Here is a 19,463-nt window from a genome sequence, read left to right on the forward strand (position 1 = left end):
ACAATTGGAGCGTAACCCCACCCCCCACCCCTGCCACACACATCCCTTGTTTACGGACTTAAGATTTGCACTGGAAATAGCACTTAAACGAATGCAACATGGCTATTCTGAATTTAAAGCCATTGCAACTCAGAAAAGAATGTGAACTATATGCAAAAAATGATAACAATTCAGGATTGTTTGGATGGAGAATATCCCGTTTCGGCACCACCGACCTTGATCTGTTTTGCAGGCGTTCCACTCTCTCGGCCAGAATGGAACTGGGCTGTTTTTTCAAACTGCTGCTTTAAGGATTGCATAGAAATCTTTGAGATCTCCTCATCTGTAGCTGCATTGACCACTGCGATACAGAAAGAAAATGAAAAAATAAATAAATGAAAAGTTGAATCCATATTGGCTGTATGAAAATTCACCAGCATTTTTCTGTGCGTTTCTCCCCCCAGGCACATTTTTGTATGTGATCCCCCCCAATATATTGCATTTTATATAATATATTTTATATTATTTTTTCACAAATGTATGCATTTTTATGAACAACTTCCCCTAATATATGCATTTCAATTTTTTTCCAAAATGCAAATTTCAAAGGACGGTTTGCATTTTGGCTTGTATATTATTTGGGATATGTGAGTTACACCCTTGTGCAAATTAAATGAAACAAGCAATGAATTTAGTAGTTTATTGTACAAAATTCACATATACATACATTAGTAACAGATATGACCTTCGCTATTTTTAAACAGCATTTGAACATGGTTTGGCATGGAGTCTACTAGTTTTGAACGGCCACTGTTGATTTTCAGATCCCTGTACCACACCTGAATCAGTGCCTGAATGAGCTTCTCCATAGTCATACAGTCTACAGCACGGAGGCGGCTTTTGCATATAGCCCACAAATTCTCAATGAGATTTATGTCCGGGGAATTCCCTAGCCAATCAAGTACTTGTATTTGCTGCTCTGTCATGAACTTCTTCACCACTTTTGATGTGTGACAGGGGGCTAGGTCCTGTTGCAATATCCCAGTACCGTCAGGATACCTCTTTTCCAGCTCTGGAATAAATTTCTTTCATAGAATCTCAATATATTGTGGCGAGCACATCATTCCCTCTGTTGGCTGCAGGCTTCTGGCACCATAATGATCAACTGACATTCCGTGTTTGTTTTGAGTATAGGATTACGAGTAAGATAGAAAACATGCTTTGTTTCAATTAATTTGCACAAGGGTGTAGGTAACGTCGCAAACCGGAGCAAATATCTCCTCCATCCGCAAAGGCTTGAGCATTCCCAGTGGCGTGATTGGTTGGAAGATGCTACCAAAAACCAGCAGGATAGGTTTGATGGGCCCCTGGGTCAAAATCTACACTATGGTTCTCATTCTGCACTATTGCTTTCATATTGATAGCAGAGAACATTACATAGATAGAAAGCCCTAGCCATGAGCTGGAAGCACAATGAACCAGAGTTTATTTGCTGAGTGACATAGCAGCACTTCTTTCACACGTCAGATCAGAGCTGATTGAACACTGCAATAACAGGGACCGCGAGCCTTTATTAATTTCTGCTTAGGTGATCTGTCCAAGGGTAATTATATCCTTTGATATTCATGACATTTAAATATCTGCTAGGGGAATGGTTACAATAATAATAAAGAAAGAAAAATTGTTTGCCTAAGCCCAGGGCACTTGTGAAAAACACTCGAGCATATATTAGGTAGTTTTAATCATATCACCATTCATATCAATGGGGTGTATGAATGTGCTTAAGAGGAGATGCAAAGGCTTCTGGGCCGGAGTGAGTGTAAATAACCTTAATTATATCCTAATCTTTATGGCCACAATCCATCCAAAGTTAAGTCCCACTGATTTTGATGGGTGATATGTAAGTAGGTGCTTAGTTCTCCAGTCAAAATTAATGGCACTCCCAGGACTTAATTGCGGATGGATTTTGTCTTTCATCCACATGCATACAACAGAATTTGCTGTTTTGAAAGGGTAGCTATCGCTTCTTGCCTCCCAGTATATTCTTGGATTTCTCTTACCTGTTTCCTCAATGCCTTGAGTGACGTTAGAAGCTCTCTTAGCCCCAGACAAACCTTGTTCACGATGGGAGACCTGCAAACACAAATACACACCACAAAACAATTAAATAAACCAAATCTCAGTGTGAAAAATCAATATTTTAATTTGATCTATCATATGCTTTATGCAACCCTGGGCGGAGGAGGAACAAGTGCTTGAAGGAGGGAATGGCGTGAGTCCTTCCTCCACTAGAACTGATGCTCTGTGAGACAGAAAAGCAGCAGTTAAAATTTCACCTCTGCCAAAAATTCACAAGGTAGGCAAGCTGCCATCTCTTGAAATGCATTTATTTATGTATTTTATTGATGTATATACCACTATTTATAAATATGTAAGAGCAATACTTGACAGTGCTTGAATTGGGGGGGGGGGTAGAAATGGTCCAGCCCCCCTTATTTTAGGGGTCAGTCCTTCTACATTTGGCTAAGCTTTGTATGTTAGGGGATGAGAGATTTCTTTAAGATCCCCACCACCACCTCCACATCCCCATAATTTAAGCCCGGTATTTAGAAATCTCATCACCACCACCACCATCATCATCTCAAAGCATTCTGTGATAATACTGGGACAATAATTTAGCCTACCTTTTAAGGATAACTGAGACAAAGTATGTGAAGTGCTTTGAGGACTCAATAACTTCTATTTGAATGCAGAAAACATCAAATACACAACACCAGTGACTGAATTTGGAGCAGCTCACACAAACAGAGCACAATCAGTGCAGCCAGTGGTTGGTTTGTTTTTTTGAGGCGGTACACGCAGGTACAGTGTACACCACCTCTCCCCACATCTTGCCACTGTTTTTCCATCCCCCCTCGCTCCCCTCACACTTTTGCTGCCACTGCCTCCATTGGTGCAAATGCCATAGCTGCCAAGTTTTCCCTTTTCTCGCGAGGAAGCCTATTCAGCATAATGGAAAATCCCTTAAAAAAAGGGATAACTTGGCAGCTATGGCAAATGCTTCCCAGGCTTGGGGAAGAAGGCACAAGGCTCTGTCAGGACCCTGACTCCCTGCTGCCTCATTCCAAGCCCAGGAAACACTTGCCCGGCTTTGGGAAGGATGCAGCAGGGTGCCGGGATCCTGACGGAGCCTGAGAGACCCTCACACCCTAATCCCCAAGGTGGACAAGCACATCCTGGGCTCAGGGAACGAGGCCCTGCCAGCACCCTGGAGCCTGAAATGAGAGGGCTCTTGGACCCTGTCAGAGCCCTCCTGCCTCCATCCCAAAGCTGAGCAAGAGCTTCCTGCGCTTAGGGAATGAGGGAGGAGTCTCTTCCAGGATCCCGGAGCCCTGCTGCTTCCTTCCCTGAGCATGTGCAGAGCACATCCCCCTCCCTTTGCCAACTCCTCCAGCCATTTCTAGACAGTGAGTGCCAACACCTTTTTTTCTAGAGAGTGAAAAAGCACTGGGTACAGCAATACAAACCTACACATCGTCGGTGCAGACATCTGGACCAGCAGTTCTTTAATTTCTGTAGTAAAGTGTCTATCCGGTAGGTATAGCACAGGCACCCCCAAACTTCGGCCCTCCAGATGTTTTGGACTACAATTCCCATCTTCCCCAACCACTGGTCCTGTTAGCTAGGGATCATGGGAGTTGTAGGCCAAAACATCTGGAGGGCCGCAGTTTGGGGATGCCTGGTACAGCATATTGCTACAATGCTCATTTTATAGTTGCAACACTTCTTTCAGTTTAACATGGAACCCAAAGAGGAGAGACCAAAGAAGAAAGTGGAAATGGGTTTGAGGAGGAACGGGTGTGGTTAACAGGAAGGTGTCAAAGAAGGAAAGCTGTGGCGAAAGGCGAAAGGGGCAGTCACCAATGGGACCCCCCACAAACCTGAAGCCTGCTCTGCCAAGTGGCAACATTTTTGCACAAATACATTTATCAGTGGTACTTCAATTATTTCCTGAGAGTCTTTGAGGGATGGGTAATGAGTATAGGTGCAAATCGCCCCATATAAAATTCCTCCAGGCCACCAAAGCAAGGACGGGTGCCGTAAGCACCAGAGGGCAAAAGTGGCACAGGCAAAATGGTATCTCATTGCATTGATACAGTTACCTTTTCTGATTGAAAGGCTTCCCGCTGAGTTGCCTTTGATGCCACCTCGTTCACTCTGGTTTCTGTGCTGCTGCTGCTGCTTGACATTGTGGCTTGGCTTCGACTCGTCACCTTCTGAAGATGAATAGAAAATAACCCTACGTTGGCAAGTTTACGGTACACTTAAATAAACAACTTTCTTATTTTCTTTTAATTTCTTTTAATTTCCTTTCCTTTCCTGTACCCAGGCCTTTCATCATACAGAGCCCACAGGGACTAACATCAGCATTAAAAAAAAAAAGCAAGTAAAGCCACAATTGGCAATGCAACAGCATGTGGCAATCAGCGACACAGGTTGACCAAGAGGGCCACTCCCATGATGCTCTGAAGGCCTGCAAAATTAAATGGTTCTTAAGCCGGTGCATGAATCAATAAATAATGTGGGTGAGAACCAGATCTGTACTGGGAGGGAGTTCCATAAATAGAACTGCCTCCATAATCATAAATGATTCTACAGTATAGAAGAGGAAAGAGCCAGTTATTTAGTAATAGGGCATAACTCATAATATAATTGGCAAGGATAAGATAAAATATATATACTGGGATAGCTTTTGCCGTAACGCACATTGTGGTTTCATTACTATAGTGCATCCAGGAGATTTCCTTTGCTAGGCTTTGTGGCATAAGATATGTATTAAAAGTAGTAGTACAGGACACAGTGACCTGGGTTTTAATGGAAGCTCTGTTGATTTAATCGTCAAATTCCTATTTACAAGCAAGTACGTGACTGGAATATATAGGATAAAGTTCCCCAACTTGAAGATGATGTGAAGGTCTTGTTCGGAGGATGTAAATATGCGGAGCTAGAAGTCCCAGCAGTTGGGGTAGAGGAATACTGTATTGCTAGAAATTGTTGCAGCTTAAATCCCTGATTACAAACCACAGCAACTCTTAATCTTTGTCTTCAATACAAGCTGTGCATTATGGCTCCTGGGCTCCTGGGCTCCTGAGATTTCAACTCTATTCGAGCTGAACAAGGACTCCCCCCACCCACCTTTCTACCTGATTTCTGCCACAGTGGGGGCAGCTGCCACAAAGAAGAAGGTTGTCCTCCCTCTTCTCTCCTCCTCCTCCTCAGCAGTAGTGGTAGGGAAAGACACCTCTGTCGTTTCCTACTTGCTCCTTGGTGCTTGGGATGCTGTTACTACAGTACTCCAGGCATTGGGGGATGGAGAGTGGAAAGAGACACCTCTTTCTTCCACCACCACTGCCAAAGAAGAGGAAGGTGAGAAAGAGCACAGTGGTGTTTGTATGAATTGCTTTGGGTTGCTAGCCTCAGCCTGAGACAATCCTGGAGAGTTCACTCCTCACTGCCTGTTTCTCCAAGGGACAAATGAGGGCGAAGCCAATTACATGCTGGAAACTGTAAAGTAATGAGGTCTCCAGCAAACAGCACAATGGTGGGAAGCAGCATCTGCAGTGTGCAGCAATTATTATGACAATGTAGCTAGTTTTTTCAGCATGATGGCCATATTCAAGCCCAAGTTAAATTCCCATGGATTTCAAGGGGAGCATTAGTAGAAGTAAATAGGAATTAATAAGGGATTAACCTTGGCTGGGCCATGACACAAGAGGACTTCAATTGCATTCCATAAACAATGGCTTAATTGGCCATTCCTGGGGTTGCTCAGTTGGTAGTTCATGAGACTCTTATTCGAAGGGTTGTGAGTTGAGTCCCACATTGGGGGAAAGATACCATGCATTGCAGGGGGTTGGACTAAATGACCCTCATACTCCCTTCCAACTCTACAAGTCAATGGATCATGATAACATGATCATAGGACCTGGAGCACATGGAAATAGTCAGAGACACACAAATGGTTCTGGGTGTGATGGACTGTTCAGCTCATGTTCCCAAAGCCCTTGGGCAGGGACAACGGGTGTGGGGGTGATTTTCAAAGGAAACCATCTATTTCCTTGTTTGATAATTCATAGGTTCATAAATATTTCCTGATGTCCAAAGGGAAAGAGAGCATGCGAATTGCAGAATGTAAAGGTTTGAACTTTCCAACTGCTGCTTTCAATGGCAATTATGTTAAGCGGAGGCAACCAGGAGGCTGGCCACAGGCAGAACATATCGTTCAAACTAGGTGGGAAGGGATGGTAGGAAGAATGGGCAAGATTATTTAGATGGGCCATTTCCCTCCCCCCCCCTCATAAATGTAATTGTGGAAATGCTGTTGTAAAGTGATTTTCACATAAAAATAGCGTGCGGTAGAAAGCAAATGCGGGGGGGGCGGAATCCATGCATGTCCCACAGGTAGGAATAAATGTTAAGAAGTGTTCAGGATTGATTTTTTTTTTTTAACATGCAGAATTCTCTGGAGTAGATCACAGTTGAAAGGAAGCAGAAGTCAAGGAGTCTAGGTGGCATCATCAACTGGTATCTCTCTCATTTTGAGATCAACCTTAAAACTACATTATATTAAGCATTTTCCTGATTATGGTTCCATTAGGTATATAACCGACAGTTCAAAGACAGCTAACAGTGGTTAGCAAGTGTATGAGGGCTTGCTTTGTATTTATAGTTGAATCTTTCCTACAGCGCCAATGGGATTGTTATGTAGCTAAGTGGCTTGAGAGCTACAGGCATTCCATTTACAATTTGCCTCATCTTTCTTCCTTGCCGAGACTGAGTGATGGGCACAGCACACAATTTGCAGGGAACACAACTGGTTCTATTCTACGTGGTTCACCTACAGCTGTTGTTATCACAGTCTGTGTGCTTTTTATGTCCAGTGCCAAAAATAAAGGCTCCTCTCTTAAGTTATAACTTCATAGGCACTCTTGAAGGGGATGGGGTTTCTTTGATCCATGAAATCTGGGTCCATGCCTGGTTTTGGTACTTGGTCACCTTGCAGGATAACCTCTGTGGGGATCAAGGATACAGCATGAGACTCTTAATCCAGGGTAGTGGGTTTGAGCCCCACATTGGGTGAAAGATTTCTGCATTGCAGGGGCCTTTGTGGTTCCTTCCAACTCTACAATTTTTTATTCTATTATTCTAAGACAGGGGGGGAGTGTGACTCTGTTGATTCCCCTTGTCCTTGCAGCAATTACTGTTACTGTGAACCATGCTATTAATTTGGAAAGGCTGTCCAAGCTGGGTGAGGGTGGTATTTCATTGTGGTGGTTCCACTCATCCAAAATGTAGCACTGGAGGATTTTCTGCTTCAGGGTTCTATCTTATCCACTTTTCTGTTCATCATCTACAAAAGACCACTGAATGGTCTTTTAATATATTACAAATTTAATACATTATGGACTTGAAATTGAATCTGTTAACACACACAGGAGAGAGAGAGAGAGAGAGAGAGAGAGAGAGAGAGAGAGAGAGAGAGAGAGAGAGAGAGAGAGAGATTCTTCATCCGGATATAAGAAGGTCCAATTTCAGGTCTGCCAACCATGTCCCTGCCCATTAAATGGAAGTTATGTGTACAACATTTTAGAGTCTTCTCATGACACAGATGCTGATGGAGACTACACAGCATGGGAGAATAACAGGTTTTCACCCATTTGGTAATGAACCATATTAGTAATCAGCGTTGTTTGTGTATCCATCACTTGCAGTGGCATCCTATTCATGTCTACTCAGGAGCTGGACCCACCCTCAGGGAAAATGGGTGCAGGATTGCAAGCCCCACCTACTATGCTCATCCTTTCATCTACCAGTCTTGGTCTGCTTTTGTGCAGCCCTGGCAAAGAGCTGTCAATCCCCTTCAAGTGAATCCCAAAATAGAGTGGATGAGCCCTACACGTTACTGACCAATATTATTTGTAATCACATTCTTCGGAGAGATGTGAAGCCAGAGGTCTCTAAAGGGAATGATGACCATATTCTTCAGCAGTGACTCAGGTGCACTACCCTAGTTTTACTAGCAGTAATCCATTTCCCTGAGCTTTCTGTGCTTTTTATGATGAGCCAAACTTCATATCAGTTGATGCTCTTTGTTATGGCACAATGTCCTCTGGTCTATAAGAATTCAGCTTTATCCCTTTCCGTGGAGAAGGCTGCCTGCTCTTTGTCTGAGAGTGTTTGTATCTGACAGCCAGGTTTACGCTGTATTGACGGACTGGCCTCCTTATCCTTCAAAATCAATTTAGTAGCTGCGACTGAGATGATTTTTGGCCCCTTCAAGAACAGAAGAGGTTCTTTCCAATTTTACACAGTGCAGTGGTGAACCTCTGTAGCTAAATTGCATGCTACACCCTGCCACACGCACACAAAGATGCCAGGCTCTGATACAAAGATCTTGGTGTTTAGTTGTGGTATGCATGCCTGTGAATATAGCGAGAGAACAGTCCCCAACCTTCTCCAAACGATATGATCAGCACTGTCAAAACAGACAGCGCTGGCCATGCATTTGGTACTATAACACCCAATGCACACTGCAGGAACTCTACTTCAGTCCTTGGTAGCAGATGTAAGGAAAAGTTCATATTAAAAAGGAACAAGTTCAAGTTCAACATGTCTGCAAAGGAGGTAATTCTAGCTCGCAGCTGTCCCTTTGCAAAACAAAGCTGCTGTGCTGAAGTATAAAACATACTTAAGAAGTCTAAGAAAACATCTAAACACACACACATATGTGTATCTGAAGAAGTGTGCATGCACACGAAAGCTCATACCTAAGACAAACTTAGTTGGTCTCTAAGGTGCTGCTGGAAGGAATTTTTTTATTTTGTTTCGACTACGTCAGACCAACACGGCTACCTACCTGTAACTACACATATGTGTGTGAATTTTGTTTCACAAAACAAAATCCCAGCAATTAGGATCTTTAAACTAAAAGGCCCAAAGTGTGAATGAACTTGAAGATGAACTAGAAATCATTCAAAGTTCTGCTCCAAAATGAACTTAATTCATTGGCAATTATGGGAACTATTTTCAGATACGGTTCAGAAATTTTTGAATTAATTCAGTGAATTTCATTAAACCAAACTAGGTCATCCCAAGGCCTGGTAAGAATTTTGGAAAAGGAACTGCAGGCGTGACCCTCATTTGCACATGTGGATCCTTATCCATTAGGGCTTCAGTCCTACACAAACAAACTAGGAGTATTCTCCATTTAACACAGGGGGACTTACATTTTAGCATACATATGCACAGGACTGAGGTTCACCGACGATGCATGGTGCTGGATTGGGTAGTAGCATTTCATGCCAAAGAGTTTAATATTTGATGCTACAATTCTATGCAATTCTCTTTGCAATGTCCAGTTGTGAATGTATTACAGTACAGTATATTTGTTTCTGAAGAGCAAGAGGCATATACCAGGCAGATGATTATTGGAGAGCAGATTATGCTTGCTTTGGTTTTCAGAACACTGACTGCTGCTCCTATCAATGGCTGTTGCTTAAATGTCATTCAAAATGATTTCATTTTGTTCAATAGCATTGTGTGAAGGAGACAGGATGGGGCTTCCTAGCAGTATTTACAACCAGAGTTTGAAAGCACTTCACCACATGCTGCTTTTTTTTTAAAAAAAAAACTTTTACTTTTACTTAGAATTGAACACCACCCTGGTGGGAAAGTCAAATGAAAGAGCTCCATCTATCTGGCTCCTACTAATGCATGGCTTTTTAGACCTATTTGAGTGTGCTGGTTGTGTGGGAAAGCTACACGAAAGCAGAATGGAATTACTAAGCTCTGTGTTGTGATGCCCATTAGTATTCTCTATGAGTTGGAGGATGAAATGTGAAATGTGTAGACTGCTCTAAGCTCCCCATGTGATTCAGAACCTAAGTTTTGCAGAACAAAACTGTCCTTTCTGTAACTCCCTTTTACCCCTGGTCCTTTACCTAACTTATTATCTGACTTTGAACTTTGGGTTCTGTTGCTTCCCTGTTCTTGTATAAGTTTTCAGTATCCACCCCAATAACTCTGATGAATCAGATGCTTGATCTCATCTTGCGCTTTCTGGTTTGTATCCCACGACCCCACCCCTCATTTTTCTACCTCTTTGGCTCACTCACAGATCATGTTTTGTATTTGATAACAGTTTTTTTTTCTATACCAGTATTTCCATTTTCTGATTGTCACCTTCTTTCTTTTTCTCTCCTTCATCTTTGTGCAAACGTCTTACTAGATCACTGAATTACCTTCAGGATCTGGATTTTGATGCCTTTGCCTCTGTTAGGTCCTTCCGTTGATATCTCCTGTTTATTTATTCCCCGCATCTTCTTCCAGTGAGCCTCTTTCCCTATGTAATTGCTCTTGTCATCCTTCTCCTACTTTGCCTTTAGTTCCTCATTGTAGTAACTTTGGTAATGAACTTGGGCTGCTTTATAAGTTATGGGGCAAGACTAAAGACATTTCTTCTCTCCGGCATAAAGTAATGTTCATCTCTTTTCTTCCTTCTTCTGCTCAACCTTACTATTTGCAAAAATGAATTGCTTCTTTTCCTTCTTTCCCTTGCTTTTTAACTGTTAATTTTGTGCTCTACCTTTTTTCACACACACACCCCACGTCTCACATCTCAGATTTTTTTGCTTAGTTCCCCTGCACACCATAATAAATCAGCAGCTCCTGACTCTTCTATTTCCGTAACTTACATCTCCTGGTCCTTTATAGAACTCTTATCTCTAAACCTTCTCAACCAAATGGGCCGTAGCTGATTGGCAGAGGACCTGCAGTGCATGGAGAATGTCCCACATTCAATCCTGGGCATCTCCAGGGCTAAAAAAGACACCTAGTCAGTATAGACAATACTGAGCTGGACAGATCATCTAAAGAAATAGCAGTGGAAGAAGGAAAGCAACGAGCAGAAGAAATAAAGGAAGCTGCTTTGCTACAAGGCAGATTCCTATGCATCCCACTATGCCTCTTGATTTTCTTCTTCCTCTACTATTTCTTCAGAAGATCTTTCTGGTTTTGTCCTCACCCAAACCTACACCCAGTCCCTTTTGATCCCATTTCTTCTTCTTTTCATTACACATATTGCTTTTGCTCATTTTGCTTTCTTTCTCTAACTAATCCCTCCTTGGTTTCTGGTTAGTTTTCTTTGACCTTTAAATCTAATTTAAATTTATCATTTTAAAAAAAGAACACAGAAGAGTCAACAATGGTTGATTCGTCTTCACTTGCTATTGGCTAGTTTCTCACCTTGCTTTTCGGTGGCATCCAGTGTTAGTCGAACTTAGAGCAGACCCATTTAAATCAGTGGCCTTCTGTTGAATTCAGTGGGCCTACTCTGAGAATCACTAACATTGGATATCTCCCTTTGTTTCTTAATTACTTGTACAAATCTTATTTGAATTTTTAATAAATACTCTTCTTGAGTCTTATCAATCAGATCTTCATGCTAACAGAACAGAAACAGTGTTCTTTTCTTTAGCTAATTTATCTGAATGCCCCTTGTATGATCTCTTCCTGATCTCTCCTGTGCATTAAATATTATTAGTAATTCTCTTCTTCCTTCTGTTTTCAATATTGTTATTCATACTCTTCTTTCTTCCTTGCATGAGTCTAGTTTCATGGCTCTGTTTCATCTTGGCTTTCCTCATTTATTTATTTTTAACTGTGCTTTTGTTTCTATTATTTTAAATTCCTAAAGATTCTGATTCAGTCCGTTTGATTCTTTTTGTTTACCTTCATTAGAGTTTAAAGGTAAAGAGACCCCTGACCATTAGGTCCAGTCGTGACCAACTTTGGGGTTGCGGCTCTCATCTCACGTTATTGGCCGAGGGAACCAGCGTACAGCTTCCAGATCATGTGGCCAGCATGACTAAACCGCTTCTGGCGAACCAGACCAACAAATGGAAACGCCGTTTACCTTCCTGCCAGAGCGGTACCTATTTATTTACAGTACTTGCACTTTGAGGTGCTTTTGAACTGCTAGGTTGGCAGGAGGAGGGACCAAGCAATGGGAGCTCACCCCGTTGTGGGGATTCGAACTGCCAACCTTTTGATCGGCAAGCCCTAGGCTCTGTGGTTTAACCCACAGCGCCACCCGAGTCCCTCATTAGAGTTTTGGTTCTCTCATTTAGAATTTTCATATTGATCAGCATGTTCAGGACGATATCCAGCTACTCTTTTCTATTTCTGATCTGTCTTCTTTTGCTGATCTTTCGTCATGTCTTCTTGCTGCTTCCACATGGCAGCCTGCTCATTCTTTGAAGTTAAATCTTCAAACAGAAAACAGAATATCTTATTTTTCCTGTCTCTTCTCTTCCTGTTCTTTCTGCTTCTTTGATTTATGGCTGATGTAATCAGTTGTCCTTCTCTTCGAACCAGAGATCTCGGAACCTTTTCCCTTTTCCTTCACAGACTTTATTTCCAGCTAAGCTCTGTCATTTTCAGTTGTCAAAGCCAGCTAAAATTCATTCATTTCTTTTTGTTTATTCTGTCCATCCGCTGAATCATTCTCTTATTTTCTGACACTTGGATTATAGCAGTGCTCTTTTGGTTGGTCTTCTGAATTACCCTCTTGTTTCTTTCATTTTGTCACCTGCCTTATTTTTCCTCACACAAATATGATCGTGTTTCTCTGCCTTTGATTCCTCCTCAGTGGTTACCTTTTTCTTTTCACATTCAATTTATGATTCTGCAACTTGCCACAAAATGTATTCATTCTTGGACTTCCTGTTCTGCAGCAAACCCAGCAAGTCGCCCTCTCAGGTGCTCTGATGCCTGGGAGGGGTCCCAGACGGAGATTAATGGGGGGTAAGGGGCATGTCTCCCCTAACCTTTTGAGGGTATCAAAAGGGCACGACCCACAGTCCTCCATTAATGCCTTTTTGGTAACAACTGGATTGACTGCCCGTTAAGCACTCAGAAGAGAATAAACGGTTGAGTTGGGTGTAATGGAACTGAGAGTCAGCAGGATGGACTGTAGGAAGATTAATTAGTTTCGGGAGGAGGATGGAGAGGAGATATGGATTTTGTTGAGATTACATCAGCCACCCCCTTGAAGCTTGAAGCTTGAAGTTGGAAATAAGAATAATGGAATGGACAGGATGGACCACAGTGTATTCCAACTTGACAGCTCCTGAGACTTTCGGATAGAAAAGAAGAGATATGGATTGTGTTTATTTATTAATAAGATGGTTGTATATAAAATTGAGGATTAAATTTGGCAAAATCTGAAGGGTGAGTGACGCAGGGAGATTGGCAGGGTTGGGAGGGGGGGAAATATATATTATATATTTATACAGAAAAAATTCTAGGGGTTTCACTTTCACCTTCTGCACACCGCACCAGTGAGGCTGAGTTGTTGATTACTGGGGCCACATGTCAGACAGACAGCAATGCTCAAGGCCATGTTAAGGAGGAATGTGTACATGTTGTCTGGGAGGAAGCAAGATCTGTTTTTCTCAGGCAAAGTGTTACTCAAAAGGAATCAGAAGGAAATGTTTGAAAATTGATGAACGACTATTATAGATAGCTAGAAGAGGATTTACTCCACTCAACTATTTTGAGGATACGTTATAAGAATGTATAAAAGCCATAGTGGAAATTGGTAATTGAACAGGTGATGTGTAGAGGTGAAGGGATGAATGTATTTTGAATTATAGTTGGAAAAGTTATTTTACTGGGAGCAGCAAAGGAGGAAGGAAAATAGAGGGGACATCTGGGGTGGGTCGGAAATCCACTTTTAAATTTGTATTGCATTTGTATTTATTTGGTGACAAGTTGTTAAAAATTATGGAAAAATCAATAAAAATAATTGGCAAAAAATGTATTCATTCTCTAGATCCTGCTCGCCTTCATCTCTGGTTTCTCTATATTCTACTTTCCTTCCTTTCCATTTTTCTGCTTCTTATTATTTGTCACATGCTGGATTTCTTCCTCTCATGCTTCATGCTTTCCCCCCTTGTTCGCCTTCACTATGCAACTCTTTAGTAAACAATATTTGTTAAATTAATTCTCATACTTTTGATTTAAAAATGCCTTTAAAATACAATTCTCTAATCAAATCTGAAATTTATGCTGAAATCCTAATCCTCTTTAACTATGAGTAATCCCAATTTTATTCAATAGGTCTTATTTCTGAGCATACATGGTTTGGATGGTGTTATAAGTCCATTTGAAGTGGTGCTTGCTTCTGAGTAGAGATATATATAACTGCACTGTCTTTTCTATTTCAACTAGTTTCTTACTGTCTTCTCCAGCGTTTAGCTTCATTTTTAGTATATTATTTCAGTATAAGCAGATTGTTGTCTTACATAGATAGTAAGACCACTAGGTAAGACCTGTCTTTGGGTCAAGTGGAAAAGAGGTAGCCATAATCAGAGGCATAGCAAGGTCAGGTGGTACCCGTGGCAGCGGCGGGGCGAGACCCCTGTGGTGTGCCTTTTTGTCACCCCCCCCCAAAATAGATTGTTGTTGTTTAGTCATTTAGTTATGTCCGACTCTTTGTGACCCCATGGATCAGAGCACGCCAGGCACTCCTGTCTTCCACTGCCTCCCGCAGTTTGGTCAAACTCATGTTAGTAGCTTCGAGAACACTGTCCAACCATCTCATCCTCTGTCGTCCCCTTCTCCTTGTGCCCTCCATCTTTCCCAACATCAGGGTCTTTTCCAGGGAGTCTTCCCTTCTCATGAGGTGGCCAAAGTATTGGAGCCTCAGCTTCAGGATCTGTCCTTCCAGTGAGCACTCAGGGCTGATTTCCTTAAGAATGGATAGGTTTGATATTCTTGCAGTCCATGGGACTCTCAAGAGTCTCCTCCAGCACCATAATTCAAAAGCATCAATTCTTCGGCGATCAGCCTTCTTTATGGTCCAGCTCTCACTTCCATACATCGCTCCTGGGAAAACCACAGCTTTAACTATACGGAGCTTGTATTGCAAATTCACTGGGATGTATGTCACTGGGATACAATGGGACTGAGACTTGGGTTAAATGTGAAACAGGTTCCATGCACCTGGTGTCATGCCTGTTGGCGTCTACATGTGCAGCATTAGTACACAAGTGATCTGTGCCTCAGGAGTATTTTGTGCTAGCATGTTCATTATGCACACATAACTGGTGACACTGTGTGCGCATTTCCTTTTCTTTCTTTTTTGCTCAGCACATTTAAACTGGGCTGTATTTTTGTAAATGCGGAAGCTGATATAATCTGACAGATGGAGGCTTTCACATGGCATCTTCAGTTTGCTTCCAACGCAGCCATGATGTGCATTTTGTGGCCTTTAGCAAGTCAGCATTACCTATCCCACCAGGATGCCAAGAGGATGAAAGGAGATCATTGCAAGCATGCCACCCTGAGTTCTTCAGAAGCCAGAATATAAGGGTTACTAATACATATATTTTTTTGCTATCCAGAGACGAGTGATGTTTTCCCTTTAGTTGGACTTTGCTTTCAGTTCAGCTAGAAGCAAGTACTAACCATTATTCAGCCACTCATTTTATGTGAAGAACTGCACATACCTCAAAAGCTTGTACAACTAATATATAATACCTTTGTAATAAAATGGTATCAGTGCCCAAATTACAGACAGCAGAAGAGAATCAGAGAATCAGAGTTGAATAAAGAGGAGTCAGCCACTCATTGGGGAATTGGACCAGGTTCACTGTGTGCTCCTACAGAGGCTTGGGCTGATGACTTGGAAGCCATGGAACCCGAGGCTGTGGTCTGAAGCCTGCAGAGCTTAGGTCCTTAAGAGACGTTATTAGCCCCAAGACAGATAGAGAAATCAGACCTGCTCAGCAATGCAAGGAGAACATCAGAAGGAAGGTCACAGAAAGAGTAAGTACTTGTATTCAGGATAGAGTGCTGGCCAGAACCACAGGTGTCAGGCCAAGGTGGTGGAGACTGGGGAAGGTAGGCTGAATAAAGAGATGCATTAGGTCTCAGGTCATCTCCAGACTTCCTCAGAGCAAGTGGTTCACTTGGAGCTCTCCGTGGTGCTGAAACCACAGACCTGCCTTGTTGCCTTGGCCTCATGGGTACCTAAGGTGTATGGTCAGAACCACCTTCCACTCCTATACTAAGGGTAGGGTGAGTTAAAGCCAAGTCAGTGTCTTGGATCCAAAATGTTCCTCCTAGTAGAATATTTTTAAGATCCACAGCAAATAATTTGAATGAATGCTCACAGAGGAAATCATTCGAGGAGGATCCTGTCGGTGATTAGAAAAGAGCAAGCCTACTTCCATCTGCCTCCCAGATCTTACAATGTCATGGAACTGATATGCTTTCCTGGTTCGTTGCTAGCTTTCAAAAATGAAGCTTTAACTTGCTTTCCACTGTTTATTGCCAATTGTTCCTTCTAGAACAAAGATCTTTTATAGTAAGACTCTGCTGTGTGCTCCTACACACACACAAAACAAAATAGCAGTCTGAAAAGAGAGGCAAACAGCTATTGACCTGAAAGCTGCAGTATGAAAGAAAATTCACTGTAAAATCAGGTAATTTTTGCCTATTTGACTCTAATGCACAACAATAACATTAGGAGATTGTTGAGCCCATGTTCCTTAGGGGGAAAAATCATTATTATTTCTAACTGAGGTGATGCATACTTCAAGCCCAATGTTTAAAATGCATCTTGATCAAGCTTCTATTGCTCTTTTTGTTACACTGCATTGAATATTGACCCAAGATACCAAAGTTAAATAAGGACAGTATGCCAGCCTGGATTTCCTTGTTATCATTAGCTACGTGAATCCTGGCTTGCAATAGGGCAACACAGCAGACCTGATCTTTACATTTGCTCGGGTGGCTTAAAACAGCTTTCAAACTGGGAATGCATCACATTGATTAAAAGGAATTGAATAATTTCCTGTGACAGGCTATGGATTCCCTTAAGAGTTGTCAGAAATCTGTGGACAGAAAACCCATGCAGTTTCAGAAGGGAAAGTGAATGCGTAATTTGATTAGATGAGATTTTTTGCTGGAGGCTACTCTCCCTGCCTGTCTCCCATATACCTCAAGGGATATGACTACCATATGCATTTCGATCTACACTTATTTTTAGCATTAGGTTTACTTTAAGTAAGTGAAATACACTAAGCATAGGTAAGTACCAGTTGAGATTGCACCGTGAGAGTGTGGTACATTACTGACAAATCATGTTAAATCAAATGGCGAGCACCTTTTTTATTTTTTTATTTTACTAGGGGTGTGTATTATTTATGATTCTATGGAAGAGAAAGCTCCATTGGATATAAATACAGCGCCATCAGTGAAAGCAAAGGAAGAAATAGAGTTGAGCTCCTAAAGGATTAGCAACCCTCTATATAATATATCCAAGGTGATGGTATGGACTAGTGGTAAGTGATGAATGCCCTCTCACTATGACAGACCCATCCACAGGCCAGGAAACTCTGAGTAAATGAGACCAAGCTCTCATTTTTATCCAGACAGTCCCTCTTTCTGCTCTGCCCTATTCTATTAAGACCAAAAAGATAATTTTTGTGCTCTCTGTGAGTGTCTTCTGTGCCTGGAATTCCTTTTCAGCCCAAAGGACTATGGTGGGGGTTTTGTTTTGTTTTTTAGCCTTCCAGCACATATTGCTGCTAATAGGATTTATTTGTATAAAGCCTGCATACAGAGAAGACAAAGAAGACGCCTAGAGGTCTGCGCTTGCTTTGGGTTTTTTGGTTGTTGTTGTTTTAACAAACCTGTTAAAAAAGCTGATTTCTTCTTCATGATGCATTTGAAAATTCAATTAAGAGTGGCATAATTCACAGGACATTACTAATTGGGCAAAAACTTCTTTTCAGTCTCAAGAAGTTGAAAGTTTAGTATTATACTAAACTTCTATTGCATACACATTCTATCTCCTGCTTTAAACCAGTTGTCGTCCCCCAAACTTGGGTCCCCAGCTGTTTTTGAACTACAATACCCATCATCCCTGACCACCACTGACCCTGCTGGCTAGGAATGATGGGAGCTGTAGTCCAAAAACAGCTGGAGACACAAGTTTGGGAAACACTGCTGTAAATGCTACACAAAGAAGATGGTCTTTTCGGTTTTTTTGTGGGGAACCTGCCAGGTTCCCTCTCCCTTCCCATATCCATTCAAATCTAGTCCTTGGCTGAAGTATTTATCCCAGTGATTTTCATGCATTTTGAGGAGGTTCGGGAATGTCCTCTGATTGGATTAGTCTTTGGGGCTATTGTTTAAAAAGTTCATCGTTGATTCAAGGTGCTCTCAGTTTCTTCATTTCTTTTTTAAAAACAACAGAAATGACTTTCCACAGTGTGGCTGCTCAGGTTCCATTCTCGGGACAGACTGCTCTTTGGGAATAATGCTACATCATGGCATGTACAATATAGGTATTTCTCATACACATTACTTGGCTGGAGAAGTTACCTTTGGAGAAGTGCAAATTTTGAGAGTTGGCTGTGTTTTGATTTGCATATTGTTAAGTGTGAATTAAGTAAATTTGCCTTTAAATGAAAACTGAATCAAATCTCTCCCCCCCCCCCAATTCCCAGTTAAAAAGTAACATGGAAAATAATTATTAACTACATGGAAGGAAACAGATACTTCTGACCAGCCTGGAGAGACCAGGGAACTGCTAACATGGCACAAAGTACCTGAAGATAAAGCCCAGTATCAATAAAAAACACTTTTAGCACACTGTAAAAGGCTTTATTTACGCTTGTTTTGGTTGACCTCTATAACTCACTCCTGGTTTTTCTGCTGAGCCATGTTAAACTTGCACCAATGAAATGTACCGTGCCACAGAGAGCTTTCAGAACGGTTCATTGTATCACCATAGCTGACAGAATTTCTGACTGTAAATATGAGACGGTCTGAGGAAATTGCATAAAACCTATTAAATATAGGCCTTTTGTGTTTCACACCTTTAATTATTTTGGCTTTTTTCTCCCTCAAGTTTCACCTAAATTTGCTTTCCTGTAATGGAGGGTTAGCTAACATAGTGCCCTCCAACTGCTGTTGTACTCCTGCTCCCTGTAGCAACACCCAGCTTGGTTAATAGCCAAAAATGATGGTAGCTGAAGTCCAGCAATATCTGGGGAGCACCACATCGCCCACTTAAAACACAGAATGTCTATGTGGTGCACATAAAATGTTTAAACAAAATAACCCTCTACAATCCGGACACTTAAAATCTATCCTAGAAACAGAAAACTGCCATTAACACCTGCCAAAATAGGAACATCTTTTTCAAGCACCTGAAGTTTACAAGAGAGAAGGTGCCTGCTTAATCTCAATTGGAAGGGGGTTCCATAAGATCAGGGCATAGGAAGATAGGGGCGGTGGGGGTGGGGCGCCCCGGGTGGCGCAATCCCAGGGACGCCATCGCAGCTGCCCGCCCCACCCCCAAACGTGCACCCCGCCCCAAAATGCACGCCCCACCCCTGTGCACGGTG

At 42.0% G+C, this 19,463-nt stretch overlaps 1 protein-coding gene across 3 annotated transcripts in view; it reads right to left on the bottom strand.

Moving 5' to 3' along the window:
* Positions 1 to 19,463, bottom strand: part of XIRP2 (xin actin binding repeat containing 2) — a 100,102-nt gene that overhangs the window by 20,325 nt on the left and 60,314 nt on the right. For all 3 annotated transcript variants that reach the window (XM_088660846.1, XM_088660857.1, XM_035133058.3), the window contains 3 exons: positions 4,143 to 4,256; positions 2,040 to 2,112; positions 216 to 340 (listed from right to left, as the gene is read on the bottom strand). In XM_088660846.1, coding sequence (XP_088516972.1) covers positions 216 to 340; positions 2,040 to 2,112; positions 4,143 to 4,256 — 312 coding nt within the window. The remainder of the gene's footprint in view (positions 1 to 215; positions 341 to 2,039; positions 2,113 to 4,142; positions 4,257 to 19,463) is intronic.

The sequence above is a fragment of the Zootoca vivipara genome, chromosome 1 (genome assembly GCF_965207765.1).
Source record: "Zootoca vivipara chromosome 1, rZooViv2.hap1.1, whole genome shotgun sequence".
Lineage (NCBI taxonomy): Eukaryota > Metazoa > Chordata > Lepidosauria > Squamata > Lacertidae > Zootoca > Zootoca vivipara.